Genomic DNA, 18,646 nt, shown 5'->3' with positions numbered 1-18,646 from the left:
TTCATGTGTTTCATGGTGCTTGAGTTTGGTTGTGATTGTCTTTGCATGGCCAGTTTCTTCAGTATAGATGTTCTGATACTGACTACAATAAAATATCACAAATTATTTTGCCTATTTTTGCACTTAATATGTACTTATTCTAATTAATTATGGTCTTACACATAGTTTTTTGTCCTTATCGAGGTGATGTTTAATGTCGGTTACAATAAAGTCTTCCTTGTAAATTATTTAATGTCCCTGTTCTTGGTACTTCTGTATACCACAGGTCTACAGCAGCTCATGTTTGATTCTGCATCCGGCTGCCTCTCTATTGGTCTAATTCTGAAATGGCTTCTTCTCAACTTCTCAACATCTTTTTATCTTGCATTTTTTTAAACCACATTTTCAACCACAGACCAGGGTGCAGCAGAGTTTAATGTGTTGTTTGGTTTTTATTTTAATAATCCTCAAAGGAAAAGGTCACCAAAGGTCACTTATAAAGGTCTGACATTCATTCAGAGGGATAAAATATCAAGGGAAATAAACAGTAAGTTCATGTGTGAAGATTTAAGTTTATTGTGGATTTAAAAAAAAAATGTTCAGACACACATTTATAAGTTAACACTGTGAAAGTGACAAGCATCAGGCATACCACGCAACTGTCCCAAAGAGCTGTTGCATCGGCTCTCTTTATACTGCAGTGGTCATACTCAAAATAAAAAAATAAAATCATAAATAAACTATTTACAGATTAAAAAGGAAATGAATACCACCAAAATATATCCATTTAGTATGTACCATTCCTGTGTACTTAAGTTCTTTGGACAAAAATGGCAACAGTGAGACCCAACGTTTCTTGATCAGTCGTGTCTAAAATTGCAGCAGAAAGTTTTAGTACAGGTCACAATATTTTTGATAATATTAGGAAAGAGACACTCTGTGTTTTGGTGAAGTACAATAGTGTAGATTAAACCCTTGAAGTGTAAGCAGCTGATACGACCTGATATTGCTCTCCTGTGTGAAAACACCTCAACATTTCAGAAAACTCAAAAGACCCAGCCAGCTGAGCATCAATAATCATTACATTCATTCACAAGCCTTCCACCTTTTCATCCCTCCTGTAGGTATATATATTCTGAGACGAACATCACATCAAAACATCAGACTGTATATCCCAGGAGCACGAACAGCCTCCCACAGATCACGTTCACCCTGAACACCATCACACATGACAGTTACAACACTGGAGAAGCCTGGTTTACTGCACTGCGTGTAAGCAGAGTGAAAATATACAGAAGAGGTTGCGTGAGACAAACTTGTTCCTTGTTGGCATTTATGATCTTAAATGTCACGGTGACTACTCTTTGGATGAAGGGTAATCACTTACAGGCTCGTCTGACACTGAGATAACACAAACATGATGCTGACGAAACATTTTCCGATTGCCCTTCAGCAACAGATTGATCTGATCTGCGTGCAGGCTCAATCCCCCATTGAGCACAGTCACCATCTCCTCTCCAGCTGTTATTGACAAGTCTGAGATTTCAATCTTGTATCAAACAAACAATCACGATGACTGCTGTGTGCTCTGTCTCGGCTGTTCATGGCTCCTTCATGATGTAGACGTAGACCGTGGTGAGGAAATACTTCAGCGACTCGATGACAGAGGACAGCCAGTGGTGTTCAGGGGTGAGATCCCTCTTCACCACACATTTAGTGATCTCCACCTGAAAAAAGGACATTGAGAGAGATTTTAAATATTCGATTCTAATCAAACTTAATATGGATGAAAAATGAGACCATAATAAAATGAATTTTAGAAGAATCCTAATATTAATCATTTAATGGCTACTGCAAACATAATGTTGAAAATTTCAATACCACTGAACAGATGGAATTTAAACATTTCACTTTGAAAAATGTCTGAATCTATGGTTTTTTACACACACACACACACACACACACACACACACACACACACACACACACACACACAAACACACACACACACAGCAAACCATTTCAGTTGGGGTCTCTTTCAAAAGAAAAAAAACGAGGATAAGGTGTTCCAGGAAAAGGCAGCAATCCAGTGGTCAATATATTAACTTTATAACAAATATTACAAGTGCAAATCTTTGCATCAGATCAACCAACAGGAAGCTACAGGAGAACTCTCAATGTTCAGTCATAACTGGGCCTTTCTGAGCAGGCTACCATCAGATTTAACATAACTCCCCTCTAACTCTATCAGAGCTTATGAAAGCACACTGAGCTCTGATATATAAACAAGATAACATAAATTAATCATCTAGCTTCAGCATAACAATGTTGGCCAGTTTTAATCCCCAGAGAAACAAGATCCAAGCAGCTCTTCCCTCCCTTGTTTTCTCAGATGTCAATGTTAATTTTCATTCAGTTTGTCCAAAATTCCTCTCAAAAACCCGGATCATGCAGTGACGTCAATTAAAGATATAATACATTTTACATGACAATTTCTCTAAAATCCAAATGGAAAGCTCAACATTTCTCTACAGTGCTACTCATGCATCAAAACCCACAGTGATCATAATTATCAGCACATACAGCAGCGGCCACTTACCCATCCTCCCCGTCTCTTCAGCCAGTGAACCAGGAACTTGCGGACAAACTGTCCCAGACTGTCCACTAAGATGTGAACGGTGGTCGGATGTCCTTGTCTGACACAGTCCACTGCCAGGGCTCCAGCTACTGCGTACATGGATACCACCTTACCCCAGGTTATACCTACAGCAAGAAAAACAGACGTCACAGAGTTATGTTTTAAGTCATTCATGTATTGTTTATTAATTATTGTTTGATCCTGACTGTGCAGAATGATGTATGTGCAGAGGCCGTTTTCACATTCATCTGTGTTTGGACATAAACGATTAGTCTATGAATCAATTTGTCAATTGACAGAAAATTATTAGCAAATTTTTTGGCAAAAAAATCCAAATTTCCAGCCTCTCAAAAGGTGAATATTTATTTCTTTGTCTTTCATTATTTTACCCTGAAACAAGACGTTTGAAGATGTCATCTGGGACTTTGGGAAATTGTGATGGGCACTTTTTCCCCATTTTCTGACATTTTGACCAAATGATTAATCAAAAACTAATTTAAAAACTAATTTTTTAGTTTCAGCCCTATCATCACAGTTTGGAGCCAATCGTCGTCGAATATGCAAGTGTGATGCAGACACTTGAAACCTCCAGTGAACATACAGGGAGAAGAATGAACTTTTCAGAGAGGCAAGAGACATTTTGTTTCCAGCAGTATCCAAACATATTAGCAATTTTAATGAGGGAGAACGAGTAGATGTCATGTTAAGAATTTTTAACAAGGAAATTGAACTTTTTTCTGTGGAAAAACCATATGAGAATCAAATTACTATTCAAATGCAAGCTGTCTCTATATGTCTTAAAAACGTGTCCAGCTTTAAGCTTCAGCAAACTCAAGCTGATATCGATTCTGTCCTGCAGTCACAGGGTAAGTTTGTTTGGTAAGCGAGAAGCACAAATCACACTTTAGCCACAAGACCTGAGTGTCAAGCCTCCATGGTGGCAGAGTTTCCTGACCGGAAACCATAAAACTGCCACATTTATCTCAGCGTAAACACTCCTTTCCCAGTCTATGCCGAGCACTAACACCCATCTGCTCTGGGGTTTCTCCTTCCTCAAAGTCTGTTACATGCTCTGTGACCTGACATGGGGCATGAGGGGCAGTTGGTGGACCTTGTACTGAAATAAACTGCAAATATGAGGTGAACGTCAACAAACCAGTGCATTTGTGTTAATGTGGCTGATAACAGGTCTTGCTGCGTCACATGCCAGCTGTAAATTAAGGAGGGCGAGACTGTGTTGCCTTTGCCTAGAGGTGGATGAGACACTGACGCAGTTTCAGGCGTGGGGAGGTCAACAGGTTCAGAAAATGATTTTGCATTCACCACTCAGAGGGAGTCGACAGCCCCGAAGCTGGAAAAGGCCAATTCTTTGTTCTCCCTTTTTACCTAAACAATCCAGTCTGATAATTAAGGGCATCCGGCCACTTCTACGTCGAGTTTCCAGGGCAGCGGGGATTGTTTTAACGACCGTCAGTGATGCAGTACAGGGTCTAATGGTATTAGCCTCCTTTAGGTCTTGCTTGCATTGTCATGACTGTTCCTCAGAGCTGACCTACAGCGTCTGACTGTGGCTATAAGGGGATAGAGCTCTGGGCGAGCTTAAATGAGATAACTGTCCATGGAAGCTGTCAGAGTACGTCACGTCTCACTCCCTACTGAGAAGCAGGCCAAGAATAGAGACAAGATTGTCAGGGATAAAGCTGGAGGAGAGAAGGGCGGAAGGAGAAAGAACAGAAGTGGGAGGCAGGCGAAGATAGATGGAGAAGAGACAAGCCATGTTGATTTTACTGAGGGAGACCACAGTGCAGATGGCCGGTTAACCGCTTCCAAAAAAATATGTGGTTGTGATACGTTGTTGGATTCAGTAGACATATCATTCTTTAGTGATCTCTGAAGTCACAATAAGCACTTGGAGGCATGATAACAAATACCAAACCGCTAAAAAAAGGTACTTATAAAACAAATCCCGAACAGCAGGAAAAACAAAGTTGCATGTTTTTTTTTTCTATTTATATCCAGGTTTCAACCCGTCCCAGAAGGCTGGGGCAGCATGGGTTCACCAGTTTGTTATTCCTCAGAAGGAATCCCACGCCGTTTCTAAAAATGACACCCTTGTGATGTCAAATCAAGCAAGTTTAGCCAAAACACAGGCATGTATATGATATTAAGCAAGTCCATTTTTGATCTTTCCTGGAAAAGTGCCCAATTTTAGTTGCACTGCGACCAGACCATTTAATCTGCCCTACAGGCTCATACAGAGGACGTAAAGTCACTCTTTTTATTTGGGTACTTCAAAATGTCATTGCTGTTTAAAGACTGTTTAAAACCAGTTCAAGAGCCAGAAGAAACAAGTTCAGTCAAGTCCCAGACTGACAGAAACCTAAGTCTTCTCCCAAGATCAAAACTGAATGAGGATTATCCAACAGCCATTTAAAACCTAATTTTCTTCGGGTTATTCTTTCAAAAATGTACATTTAAAGATGGCAAAGACTTTAAACATGAGTATGAGTTGTCGTCCAAATATATCTCAAGGCAAACGTGGTTGTGGCTCGGAGGCGGCATGAAAAGCCTGCCATTATAACCTCTTCCTGGCTGTAACACACTCCTCCTTGATCTCTCTCCGTAACTCCATGTCTTTCAGTGTATTTTATGAATGCGGGTAATAGCGTACACTGTTGGACAGTCTTTCCTCAAAGACATGGGGCAGCATTTGTTCATACAAGCAAAAAGTGACAGAAGCAGTTGTTGAGTGAATGAAAGAAAGGGAGCTTGAGAGAGAAGTTCTCACCTGGTATGATTGTCAGATTGTCAAGTTTTTGTGCACTTCCCCCACGATCCTGACATTGGAAAGGTGGGGGGAGGGGTCTAAGACGTGACTCGACTATCTGTCAAATTCTTCAGATTAAGCATAACACCTGTAACCTTGTTTGGCGACTGACAAGCCTGTGGCTCATGTCTGATATCGGACCAACAACCCCACTGGAAATGACCTTCAGTCACCTTCATCTGCATCTGTTAGTCACAGACTGGCCACAAGAGGATGAATGTTCAGGATGCTCATATCAGACCTTTTTAGAGCACACATCTGTATCTACACACCACAGTCTTCCAAATATCCTACCTGGATTTGCTGTGGAAATAACCAAAAGAACTATGATAAATTGCCAAGTCTAATTTTAAAGCCAAGTTTAAAAAAAAAAAAATAGAACTATTCAACCATTGCGACCAAACTCAAGACCAAAAGTGGGCAAAGGCCAGATGGAAAAAGTGACCTGATCTGTAGATGTTTGCCCAAATTCTTGTAACTGCATCCACAGTTATGCGATTATTCATTTCAGCAGATCAAGTAAGACATCTGGTTGTAGAACAGAACATGGCCGTGTGTGTATTTTATTTCAGTGTCCAAACCAAAAGAGTGGTGCCCCTGGCATGATCACTACTTCCTGCTAACAATCCCACGGTCCAATGGGTGACATTTTATAGATGCAAAAATTAAGTCGTGCAGTGATGACAGAAAAACCATCCAAAACCTTTACTGCTCACTGTCGAGTAAACTATTCAATGTCTATTATACAAAGAGTAGCGATAATGACAAGCCATCAGCCTGTTACATTCAGTTTTGCATTGAGCAAATTGAGCATAATTAAAAAAAAATAAATAATACTTAATTATATTAAATAGTATCAAGCTTAATGTTAAATATTCATTTTATTTACATTTGTTATTGCTTGGGCCATAATATGCCATAAAAAATAGATACAGAATATGTTCACAACAAGCCAACGCCCTTAAGGTTCAGAATCTGAATAACTTAAACTAGTCAATGCTATCTGTTCAAGAAGAGTGTCTAAACTTGGTGATTCTTTTTAGATGTAGGACTAATGATGTGTTTTAAAGTCTCACTCCACCTACGTGTGATTTGCACCCACTCACTCTGGCTGACAGCACTTCTGAGGCAACAGAGCCTGATAAAAACTGCGGTCAGACCCCGGTTAAAGTAACTGCCTTCATCCCTCGTCCGCGACGCAGTGGAAGCGTCAATGGCTTCCTGATCTGGCAGATCGTGCTACATCGTCCTCGTCATCAACACCTTCGAAGGCTCAGAACAACCACATACCTGTTGAAAAGATTTCTGTTGCCACACCGATGAAGGCATCTGAAACCATGTTCTCCATGGCAACAGAGATGTTGAGCTGCCGTGCCACGTTCCTGTACAAACTGGGCTGTATACACTCCAGCTCGTCGCCTTGGTAACAGAGGGGGAGCACAGACGAAAAAGACAGAGGAGCATTAAAAGTCTGTTAGAAAGACCACAGTTATTCTGAATGAATGAGACAGAAAACCAAAACACAGATTCGGTTTAAACCAGTTATTTAAACATTCTGGGTTACGCAAACAATGATACAATTCAACCGCTCAACCAACTCAGACAGATGGTTGTGTTATGATGGCAGAGGGTCACTTAGATGTCAGGATGTCAAAGTAAAACATGTACGTTTCTGCTGGTATCCTTTAAAAAGACACGGTGCACTTGAGCTGCCGTTTTAAGTGAGTTTAGTCCTCGAGATGTAATCACCCATTTCAAGCTGTTCTCACACACAAACACACACACACACACACATCAAGCTTATCATAGCTTGCATTATATAGTAGGCCTACATTATTTTGGAAATCATTTTGAAAGTAAAGTCTGAAGAGTTGTTCATTCTAGTTTCTTGACGTGTATCAATTATCTGCTCCAGCTCTGTTGAGTCATCCTCAGCCTACTGTTATCTAAAAGTAGATTAGAGCGCAGCAACTCTGCCTTTTAGACCCAAGAGGAGTGAGAATATCACTGTCACAACAGTCAGCTCACACTGGCTTTCAGCGGAGGATAATGAGAATTTATTGATTGCTCTGACAGCAATAAATTCATGAGTCAGTGTTAGACCTGCAGCGTGTCATCTCTAATGCACAGTCTTGAATTCTGAAGTCCTGAAATGACCATTTAATCTTGATCTCAAATACAAGATTCTACTTATTATAGCAGATCATTTGTCCTGCTCATCTTAGTTTATAGTATTTTCCAACAGTTTTTAACCCCTCCAAAGAGGGTGTGTTTTCAGGTCTGTCCATTTGTCTCGTTTGTGAACAGAATTTCTTCAAAACTGGTGCAAAGCTTGCTCATGATCTGGATCATTGTGACAACACAGGATTCACTTCCATTGTGTCTCCTAATACTGCAAAATGGTGAAAACATTTGGAGAATTCATTCCATTTGATGCAGATCAGGATCCAGAGGAAAGCTTCAGGAGAGCTTCCAGAGCAGATTGAAAACGTCTAAACAGTTTCTATGATTAAAAACTTGGAGGATCGTGCAGCCTTTGCCAATGTATTACATACTCTTGAGTTTTTTCCAGTCAAAAGAATTATGTTTAAACCATGTTTACCTTAAGCTTTCAGTTAAATATTAAATTTGAAATGACAATGACGCCATGGCTAATTAATAAACCTGTGGCAACTTCAAATAAGACACTAAACAATTTCAAATAATTAAAAATGAAAGAAATCATAGTATAAACTTTAATGTAGCCACTTGATGTTACTTGAGCTACCCCCTGAAAATATAAGGAAAAGCTAATCACATCTATAAAGTCAGGTTCAGAGTTCAACAGGAGATGAAACCCACGGCCTAGAATGTGTGAACGTGTTGCTATAAGATGACAGTTTATCCGTTCTGACATTCACTGGTTTTTCTAAGACTTTACAGCTGCTTAGGTTTCTCTTACCAAGACAAAGAAGCACCAGAGACACCTCAGCGAGCGCCGCATTCGAGGGAGAGAGGTTGAGTTCGGTTTTGGACCATCCCAGCCCGTTCTGGTTGAGTCTGGAGAGGATGTAGTCTCTGCACAGGGCTTTGGACTGGGACACCAGCTCCTTCTCAGTCAACGATCGGTCGAACACATCCAGGACCTCTGCAGCAAACACAGAAGACCTCCGCAGGACCTCCATGTCCTCCTCCCGGGGATCTGGGTCAGAAAGCGTCTGACCTCTTTGGATCAGCTGCGTCTCAGTGCGTCTTTATCCCAGGAGGAACAAAGTTTAATGCTGGAGACAGAATGACAGCTGTGAGGGAAGAAAACCCTTATTTAGAGGCAGGTAGGGAGAACTGGTTAGTTTTAAAGGAATGAATTTTATCTTGAAACCTGTTTTTCTGACAGGAAGAGAAACAATGCAAAAAAAACCACAAAAAAAACAGCTTGTGTGACTGGATTAATACTTCCTGCTGTTACTAGATACTTTTTATAAAAAGGAGTGTGGGTGTATAAATACATGTAGACACCAGAATCTAAATCAGACCAGAAACTTATATAATAATATGATGGAGGCGTTATTGTTGTGAGTCACATGGTGGGACAGTCAAGATGTTGCTACACTTCTTGGATTATGCAACAACAAGCACTGATACCATAAGATGACAAGGGAAATGATTTTGCTGCTGTGGCAGTAACAGACCTATCTTGATTTGAGATTAAACCATTAGATTGTTCAGTGCAACCTTAACTAGCCTGAAGGAGTAGAACATTTGAATGAACATTAAATTGTTTGGAAGACATTTAGGCTGGTGCACGCCAAGAGGAAAAAGCACGCTTACCTTCAACATAGTATCCACATTAAGGTGCAACAGCTTCTGATATCACCAGTATGTGATTCTTCCGATGATGGAGCTCCAATTAATTAATCAGAAAACATTTCGAACCAGCTCTGTCTCTGTGTGTGTGTGTGTGTGTTTCCCAGCCGAGAAAAAAAAGCCCGACCGTCAGAGCAAAAACAGCTGGTCTACCTTCAAAAGAAACTGTTTCAGATTATCAAGAAAACAACTGGGCGAAGTTCTGCCGCATTTCCAACAAAGCTCATGGTGTGATCTGTCCACTTGTTTCCCCCCGAGGAGCAGCAGCGACTGAGCCGAGAGACACAGTTAGAAGACGCCTACCTGTTGTTCCACCTCCCCATTGGCGCTCACTGGGTGCGTTGGTTTTAGTGCTCAGACTAAGCCCGCTGGGAGGAGTTTGACGCCTGCCTCCCAGCTACTAAACCAAACAAAACCTCACCACGGCGGACAGAGGGAGACAAATCAACTGCATCTACATTTTCATTCACAATTCCGGGCAGAGTAAATCCTGCCATAACACTCTGGAAGGATGGAGCTTTTTTTTTTTTTCTTTTTTTTTTATCATTTTTATCCCTTCATGTGTTTCCACTCTTGTGCGTAAAAGCCACAACCTTTACTTTTAAACCTGTGTCAGTGGTAACAGGTCTGACACACTTCACGCCGGTGCACTGTCATTTGTGCGTCATTACGATGGGGTTTCCCAGTACAGGTAGAACAGGTGTAACACCTGATCTCCTGCCTAAGTTTATATAAGTGTTCTGAGGCAAGAAGTGTCGCACCTTTAATCCCGTGCAGAGCAGATAAATATAGATGTCCTACTCTGCACTCACAGCACTGACACACACCTTACTGGGCTTTACCTCGTTCTTGGTATGATGGAGTTTTATTTGTTCTTTGTTATTGTGACAGTTATTCATTTATTTACCACATCAAAATACAATATAATTAATCTTAAACAAATACATAAAGTTACATTCATCGGAGGCTCCATAGCTTTTTTTATTTTTTTATTTTATTTTATTTTATTTCTATTTTTCAATGTGTTGTGTGTAGTGTGTTCAACAGTAAAAGACAAAGACAACAAAGTAGAGGAGAGAGGCTGTTATAAATAATGTAGGCTACCTGTTTAAGGACTCATTCCACACAGGTCAGACGTTTATCAGATTAATCTCTCCCTCTCTCTCACGTGTGTGTGTGTGTGTGTTTGTGTGTGTGTGTGTGTGTTACCTGCCATATTAACACGACAATGACAGGCCTATGTCATGTGTAGGCCAACATATTTCATAACAGCAGCCTTTCAAAGTAAAAGGTGACCTGATATAACACGCAGAGCCAAACTGATCGCAGTTATTACGGTCAGAGTTAGGAGGAAGTTATTTTACTTTTAGTATGATCAATTATACCTATTAGGATAAATGCTATTGCTGCTTACAGATTTTTTTTCTAGTTAACCGTTTGGCCACTGTGTGTCACTTTTGCTCACTTTCTGCTGTGGTCAACATTATTTCATCATTAGGAGGATAGTGAAGTGATGAGGACATTTATTCAAGACCTGTTTCTCTCTCACCAAGAGCAATATATAGATACAATACAACACGGTGACATTTGCAAGTAGAGTTCATGACTGATCTTTGTCATATAACAATGAAAGGATTAACACAGATTATGAAAAACAAAAAAAACGAACTAATAATAATTCTGTTATGTTATTAAAAACAAAAACATTTGTTTGCAGCAGCATGGTCTGGGCTAGAAGTGAAAGGATGAAATGTTCAGCTCATATACTGGAATTAAGACCAGAGTTAATTCTCCCTGGATGAAATCTGGATGTATACCAATAAATGTTCTGCAACACTGGCAACAAATTAGACATTCAACTTTATATTTATGGCATGAACGTGTTTATTTTAATGGTGTTTATATAATATATAAAACTATGTCTAATCTCAAGATGAAGATAAAGTTGGTACTTAATAATTAGGCCTATACTTGTGGATATATGGATATATTTCAATAGGTTAATTCTCCATTAAGTCTTTAATTGCTATGCGTTTCAAGTGTCTAAATAAATGAGTTCAAATTCTTAAGCAAGGCTAAAGAACAAAATCTGAAAACTCACAACAATAATGTCACCTAGAAACAATCTCTTGTTTTTTTTCCAACATGGAGAAGCTGGTGTTTTACTAATTAACATATTAATGGGTGAGTTTCAAAGTGATTCTGTTCAATGGACAGTGTGGCTAAGAAGGAAAACCTCGCCCCTTTTAAGTCAGTGTTCGCATTCATTTGAACTTTCAAACATGAAGACAAATGGCGTCTTCTGTAAGCTCCAGTGTATCCGTTCTGGTACAGTAAAAGTGACAACATGTTTTACACATTTTTGGTCAGATAGGGTGTAAATGACTTGCAATGAATGAAACAGTGCAATGTTGCAAACTGTTATACTATATTATGAAACACAATACTCAGCCGCACTCAGCGTGTTAGACAACATTAGTAACCACAAGTGGAATCTAGTTAAGTCTCATCACAAATGACACAGGAAGACCACATTCCAAAAATGTCAGTGTCACTGAAAAGTAAATTTACGAACTTTGTTGGTGACAATCTTACCTGCTATTTCATAAACTACCATACTGAGAAATGAAATGCATGTCTACATTAGTTTAGTCTAGTGAGACCATTCATCATTCATTCATTTTTAGCAGCCATGCTCACCCTCTCACATCCAGAGGCATCTATCCTGTCTAATTTATCACAATTGGCTAATTGGAGACAACCAGTTGGTCTCGAGGACTATGCCTATTCTCTGGTTATGCTGCTGGGCAGAGAACTATAGTCTCCAGACAACGTCACGTTGTCCTGTTGTTTGTTAGTTTCTATGTGATAAATTCTGCTATTGGGCAAAACCTATACTTAAGTCAATGTTAAACAGTCACAAGACCAAGAAGAACAGGGAGTGTGTTGTAGTGTGTAATAATATGGCAGCTATGAAAAACAGCTGATGGTGTGATTGGAGACAACTCACATTCATGTCCAGGTTATGTCTCAAATCTCCATCAGTCAAAAATGTGGGCCAAAAACATGTCAGTGAGGACTGGTCGTACTGCTCCTCTGCACAGTGTAGTGGCTAAACAGAGGCAGTGTTTTATTGGACTGATTGAGGTTCATCATATCGAGGTTTTGTCAGTTTGCCAACTACTGATGGATGAGATAGCATGTTATTATCCAGAGTCTCAGCTGATGAGGGACATGTACATAAATGCAGCAGCTCTGGAAGAAAAAAAAATTTCAGTGCGGCTTCTCCTCTACAGAAACGCTTGTTGTGAATACAGCTGCATTCCCCTCACTCTCCCCAGAGATCAGTGACTGAAACTGAACCGTTCATTATGTTAAAAAGCTCAGTTTCTCTTTTATTTGAGATTTTCTTTGACCTGAGAGTGAGAGCCACACCTTGAAGTGGCCATTAAGTGTCCTGGTGATCACATGTTAGGGCTTCTCTGAAAAATATAGCCCACTACCGATCACATGCACTGTCAGAGTCTAAACTGCATCACATATAAGCACAAAACTCAGTGTGTTGTATTTTTGCTTTGTGTCTACAGCATGACTTGGTTCTAACTTATATTAGATCTTTTGAAAGTGAATAAAACTCACACTTCTTCTTTCCTTTAGCTTTGCAAATGAAAATTCACCGAATCTTTTTTAATTATTAGATTTATGTGCAATATTCCACTTTTAATGATTAAATGTCTGTGGTTTTCATGCATGCACTTCATGGCAGAACGACCATGTGATAAACTGCCAAACAATATGTAAACAGACAGTTATGCTTCCGCCCTCCCTCTCACTCATGCACAGATTCCTTTCATTCCAGCCAACCTTTTGGTCTAACGTACACGTTGAGGACTAAATTTCAAGCTCTATCCAGGCCTCACGCCCTTCATTGCCAGTGCTTGGGGAACAGGTAAAACCAGAGACACAGGAGCGCTCGTCAGCAAGGCTTGGACAGGAACCCAGCCCCTCTGTGCCACCTAGCAAAAGGGATGGGCAACGCATGATGTGACGTTAGGTTTGTGAATGTATCTGATTTTACCTTTAGCCCAAATAATGTTTGAGGGATATTTTTTGAAATACATTTTGGAGAAATGATCAGATGTTTTTGGGTTGGCAGTGTGAAATCATTACTTTTACTAAGGTCAGATATTATAAATGTTTAACCTACAACATTTTCAGTCTATTCATTGCTTCATATTAGTTTCATCTTTGACATAAGGCTAGATTTTTTTCATCCTGACATGTTTATCAATTGTTTTTTGTTGCCCTGCAAAGGGGTTATTCTCCCCTGGGTCTTGGTTTCTTTAACCAGGGTCCTGCAACTCTCTGACCCCATCCCCTTCACCACCATTGATGAGACAGACCAATCACCAACAGGCTAAATGAGGATAGAAAGGTGGAGCTTAGCACTGAAACAGGGTGTGGTCCTGAAACCAGCAAGGTCTGTAGTAGTGCCCTGGGGTTTAAATTGAGTTGAATGAGCTCAATCCCATATTTGTCATAGCTAGCCTCTCACTTTTACACACCTCTCTCTTGCTTTCTCTCTGTCTTTCCCCATTTCTTACCTGTGAGACTTTCAGATCTTGTTGGATTTTTATTTTGATTTTGTCTTAAATTAGACACTTGAAGACTGCTGGAGGCTACCACCCACGGACTAGCTTTGCATGTGTCTGGTCTCCACCTGATCACTCTCACTGGTCGTGCTGTTGGATCCACCGGGCTGAGTGCTGCCTGTTTTAGCTGTTCAGGAGTGAGTGCTGAGGACTTGTGCTCAGCGGGTGAGTCACTTTCTACGAATGCAGCACAGGGATGTTACCTTACCAGCTATACTCGAGTATCATGTGTGTCTGTGCTGCTCTGCTAAAAATGTTTCTTTTGAATGTATTGTGGTTAGATTGGTGTCCTTTGCCAGACACTCATTCAGGTTAGTGTTGAATTAATATTGACAACAAAGCATTCATTCTGCTGCTTTAAACACGTTCATTTGTTTTTCCCTGGAAATCCATAATCAGCCCAGATCTTAGTAGCTCAGCTAGGCTGGCCATATGGGCCAAGTTCTTTGCCTCACCTGTTTGACTTGCTCTGTTAGTCAGCATGAGAATATTTCATTGTTTTTAGACTGACAGCAGAATTCAGATGTTTCACAATCCTTCATCAAACACTCATTTATATATATTTTGCTACTGTAGAATTCTTCTATTTTGACTTATTGAATTAAATAAAAGAATTTCCTTTTGAATGAAGCACAGAATTAGTGCTAAAACAGTGAGGATTTTAGCTTACATACTACACTTGATGTAGATGGAGAACGCTTCTTGTACAGATTGCCCCTGTGTATTTTTTTTTTGCGTGTACATTATGCCACTCAGGGTTGTTTGATGAGCCTGTGCAGCTGTCTCCTGTTTGTTCAGTCAGTGGGAAAGCAGGTGGACGAGTGGCTTAGTTGTTCACCTTGCCCAGCCAGCCTCACTTACAGATCAGGTCTTCATCTCCCCGGTTTCTGAGTCTTTGGTCTTCTCATATTTTTCAGGGGTTTAATAGAACAGAAAAAGGAAGCAGTCACCATGCTGCGAGAAGCTGCGTCAAACATTTTAAAACTCCACAGTTATCTACAGTCGAGAACTGGTAAGTGTCTTTGTCTCATAAGATAGCATTTGTGCTGTTGTTTTATTGAAATGACACCATGAATATGTCCAAAACTGGACTGAATTTACAGTTGATCCTCCTAATTATCCATGTATGTGATCATTACTGACATGCTGAGATAATGAGTGTGTGTGTATGTGTATGTGTGTATATGTGTTTGCCCTCTCCAGATGCCAGAGTCAGAGACTACCCTCTGATGCAGAGTCCCATCCAGATGACCACCCTCCTGTTGGCCTATGTCTTCCTCTCGGTGTACGTTGGGCCTCGCCTCATGGCAAACCGCAAGCCTTTCCGCCTTAATACAGCCATGATTATCTACAACCTTAGCATGGTTTTACTGAACGCCTACATAGTCTATGAGGTAAGAAAAATGACTGACAAATTGAGTTTTTTCACTGACTCGCATCCCTGTACCTGTGTGTAAGGTCGATGTTAATAAAAGCTGTTGCTGTGTATCTGACACCTAGTTCATGATGTCTGGATGGGGTACCACCTATACGTGGAGATGTGACCTAATTGACCGCTCCAGCAGCCCGCAGGCTCTTAGGGTAAGTCAGTAAATGGTTCCTCATTCGCTTCTATATAATTCACTTTATTTGACCTGTTGTGGCCTGAAAAGCAAACTTTAAAAAGTTACATTCAGTTCACGGCTGTTCCTATGGTTTGACAAATAAATGTTTGTGTTCTTTGGTTGTTCACGGTTGGATATTTGAGATTACAGCTATTTTCTTCTTTTCCTTCCCACAGATGATTCGAGTGGCTTGGTTATTTTATTTTTCAAAGTACATTGAACTCCTTGACACAGTAAGGACATTTTCATCTCTATAAAAACATTTTTGCCTTTTTCTTGTGACTTTTAACTTGTCTGACCCCGTGTGACATATCATGTGTGCATGTTAACTTGAGCTTCACTGATTTTTATTTCAGGTATTCTTTGTGCTGAGGAAGAAACAAACCCAGATCACATTTCTCCATGTATTCCATCACTCCTTCATGCCCTGGACGTGGTGGTGGGGCATCACCCTGACTCCTGGTGAGGTTTCCTCAGCATAATATCAATCTAACATTCTTTATAAATTTACACTGTGTCCATAGGTGTTGGGTCTTGAAAACAGGGATAAATGCATTTAAAAAAATCACTGAAAGAAATCCTCAAATTAAACATATAATTTCCTGTGTCTTTCTCCTCAAGTTGGAGGAATGGGCTCCTTCCATGCCATGGTGAATGCAACAGTCCACGTTATCATGTACTCCTACTATGGACTCTCTGCTGCAGGACCTCGCTTCCAGAAGTTCCTTTGGTGGAAGAAGTACATGACTGCCATCCAGCTTGTATGTCCACTTTTTTAAAATGCTATTTGTTTGTGTTGAAATGACAAATATTAATATTAGATTTTTAATAACCACCTGCCCTTTGCCTGTTGTTTTACAGACACAGTTTGTTCTGGTCTCCATACACATCAGCCAGTACTACTTCATGGAGAAATGTGACTACCAGGTCCCCATGTGGATCCATTTGATCTGGATGTATGGTGTCTTCTTCTTCCTCCTCTTCTCCAACTTTTGGGTGCAGGCCTACATAAAGGGCAAACGACTTCCTGTCAAGGACGACAAGCCAAAACTGAATGGCTCAACCAGTGAACCTATCACTGTGGTGGCCAATGGGAAACACCTGGGGAATGGGAACACGGCCCACAACACCAACGGCAAAATCTTCCTGGGCAAAGTAAAGGAAATCTAACGAAGTGACTCTGGAGATTGGATGAGAGGAACACATGGCGGCTCTATAGGGCCATCATCAATATGTCATTCATCATTCATATCTTATCCAGCATATTGGAGGGGCACAGATTCCAATATACTTCTTCCAAAACTTCATAAGTTCTATATAAGTCTAGTCTTTGTTGAAAATATATGTACACTTCTTGGGATATGAATGGCATATTGTGTGTTTGCTGGTGATCTCTACACGTGACATTGTGTTTGTTAGTTGTTGTGAACACTATTAACTGTGACGCACACTGTATGGCGACTGGTGCTCATTTTGTCACTGATAGTATTCTTCAACTCGAGCTTGAGCCACGCAAGCTTGACGTACACTAATGTTTGGCTGGCATCAGGTTTGTTGCTTGGAAGGATCACACAGTTTCCACTGAAGACTTGTAAACCATGTAAATAACTGCTATAAAGTTCATGCAAAAAGGTTTTCATTGTAAATGTCAAATATTTAGTTTTTCTTTTTTCTCTTGTTATTTATCATTTGAAATAAAACATTTTAGATAAAGGTTTGTGTCATTTGGAAAGCAGTTATGGTGTGTACTTTGTAAGAAACATAGCACACCTCAGTATTTCAATTTTAAGAATTGTGGAAAACAAATGTTATACTGTATATTACAGTATTGATGCATTTTGCACATTTTGCTTAATCAGGTAGTGATATATACACTGCTTTGTGTATTCTTCCATACTAATACATTCTGAGTTTTGCAACGCTGTATGCTCTGTTCTGTCAGCACACTCAGTGTTTACTACTACATTCGAATTAAATAAAAAGAATGCTGTAGATGGCTATTTCTGAATATCACTGTAGACGTATGTATATACTGATTGATAAACAGTGTTTTTGTTGTTGATTACAGATGTGCACAACGACAGCAGAAGAATGATATAGTTTTGAAGCACCGCAAGCCTAGAATTGGGCCTGATATTTTCCACAAAAATTACTTAAGTGACGTTTTTATGTTTCAATCAATCCTCACGATGTTCAATAGATTAACCTGTTAACTATGTTGTCATTGTTCCCTGTTAAACCAAAAAGTTTATAATAAAATTAATATTTTATGATTTTCTACACTATGCAAGTCCAAAGAGTCTGATAAAGGCCTGTGGAGAAAATAATAATGTATAAATTGCACAGGCACACATTTACCTTTAGCCAAAATGAAAAAAACAGGTAAAACATAAATGAGCACATGTAGTTCTCATGATATTGCTGCCAGCGAGTCCCTGTTCACTGTATAACGCAAACATTGCTTTGATACTGAAGAAGGAACATGGATCCCCTACAAATGTCCTCCTGTAGACCAATCTCACTTCTTCAGATTGAAATGAAAATTTTAAGTAAAATCAAAATACATAGCAGATTCAGTCCATCCCGACCAATCAATCTCCATCATCTTTTTAAAGTTTTATACCAGAATCACAAAGATGAGATAGCCATTATTGCTCTTAATGCCAAAAGGCTTTTGATCACATTGAATGTAAATATGCACTTTCTACTCTAAAACACTTTGGCTTTAGTGATAACTTTGTCAAATGGATCTCTATTATGTAGACTAATCCCCTACAAGGTTGCTTTTTCACATCATATCTCTTTAACTTGTCAAATTCTTGGTTGTCAAATAAACTCTTTTTGCAAGTGTCACATTAATTCTTATGCCGCCCAGCTCCTCCATTCCCCCCCTACTTCATCTTATTAAACATTTTGGAAACCTCTCTGGTTATAAATTTAACTGGGAAAAGAGTGAACTTGTGCCTCTTTCCACAAACAGACATTGGATTTCTACAAACTACTCTCCCAGATTAGCCAGATTACCATAAAAGAATCTTCATCTGGCCCAGAGCCGACCCAGTTGTGGCCCAGATTCAAAAAATCCATCTGAGATCTGTACTGG

At 39.8% G+C, this 18,646-nt stretch overlaps 2 protein-coding genes across 3 annotated transcripts; one reads left to right on the top strand and one right to left on the bottom strand.

The window, feature by feature from the left end:
- Positions 1–531: 531 nt before the first annotated feature.
- LOC111238994 (bcl-2-related ovarian killer protein homolog B-like) lies at positions 532–9,539 on the bottom strand. Of its 2 annotated transcripts, none has more exons than XM_022768749.1 (5): positions 9,252–9,539; positions 8,386–8,722; positions 6,735–6,863; positions 2,579–2,742; positions 532–1,706 (listed from the first exon to the last, which is right to left on the bottom strand). In XM_022768749.1, exons 2-5 carry the CDS (start codon positions 8,606–8,608, stop codon positions 1,581–1,583), a joined length of 642 nt encoding a protein of 213 aa, XP_022624470.1. In that variant the 5' UTR covers positions 8,609–8,722; positions 9,252–9,539; the 3' UTR covers positions 532–1,580. The 2 variants fall into 2 exon arrangements, with proteins under 2 accessions (XP_022624470.1, XP_022624471.1); XM_022768750.1 differs by having other exon boundaries at positions 8,386–8,704.
- Positions 9,540–13,814: 4,275 nt separating this feature from the next.
- LOC111238981 (elongation of very long chain fatty acids protein 1-like) lies at positions 13,815–18,234 on the top strand. The gene is made up of 8 exons (XM_022768733.1): positions 13,815–14,104; positions 14,857–14,951; positions 15,143–15,333; positions 15,440–15,520; positions 15,720–15,776; positions 15,900–16,005; positions 16,165–16,304; positions 16,405–18,234. The coding sequence occupies exons 2-8, from the start codon at positions 14,891–14,893 to the stop codon at positions 16,711–16,713; spliced, it is 945 nt and encodes a 314-aa protein (XP_022624454.1). The 5' UTR covers positions 13,815–14,104; positions 14,857–14,890; the 3' UTR covers positions 16,714–18,234.
- Positions 18,235–18,646: the final 412 nt, after the last annotated feature.

The sequence above is a fragment of the Seriola dumerili genome, unplaced genomic scaffold, assembly GCF_002260705.1.
Source record: "Seriola dumerili isolate Sdu_G_001 unplaced genomic scaffold, Sdu_1.0 BDQW01001821.1, whole genome shotgun sequence".
In the NCBI taxonomy this organism is placed as follows: domain Eukaryota; kingdom Metazoa; phylum Chordata; class Actinopteri; order Carangiformes; family Carangidae; genus Seriola; species Seriola dumerili.
The sequence above is the reverse complement of the archived record's forward strand: the minus strand, read 5'-3'. Positions and strand labels throughout refer to the sequence as shown.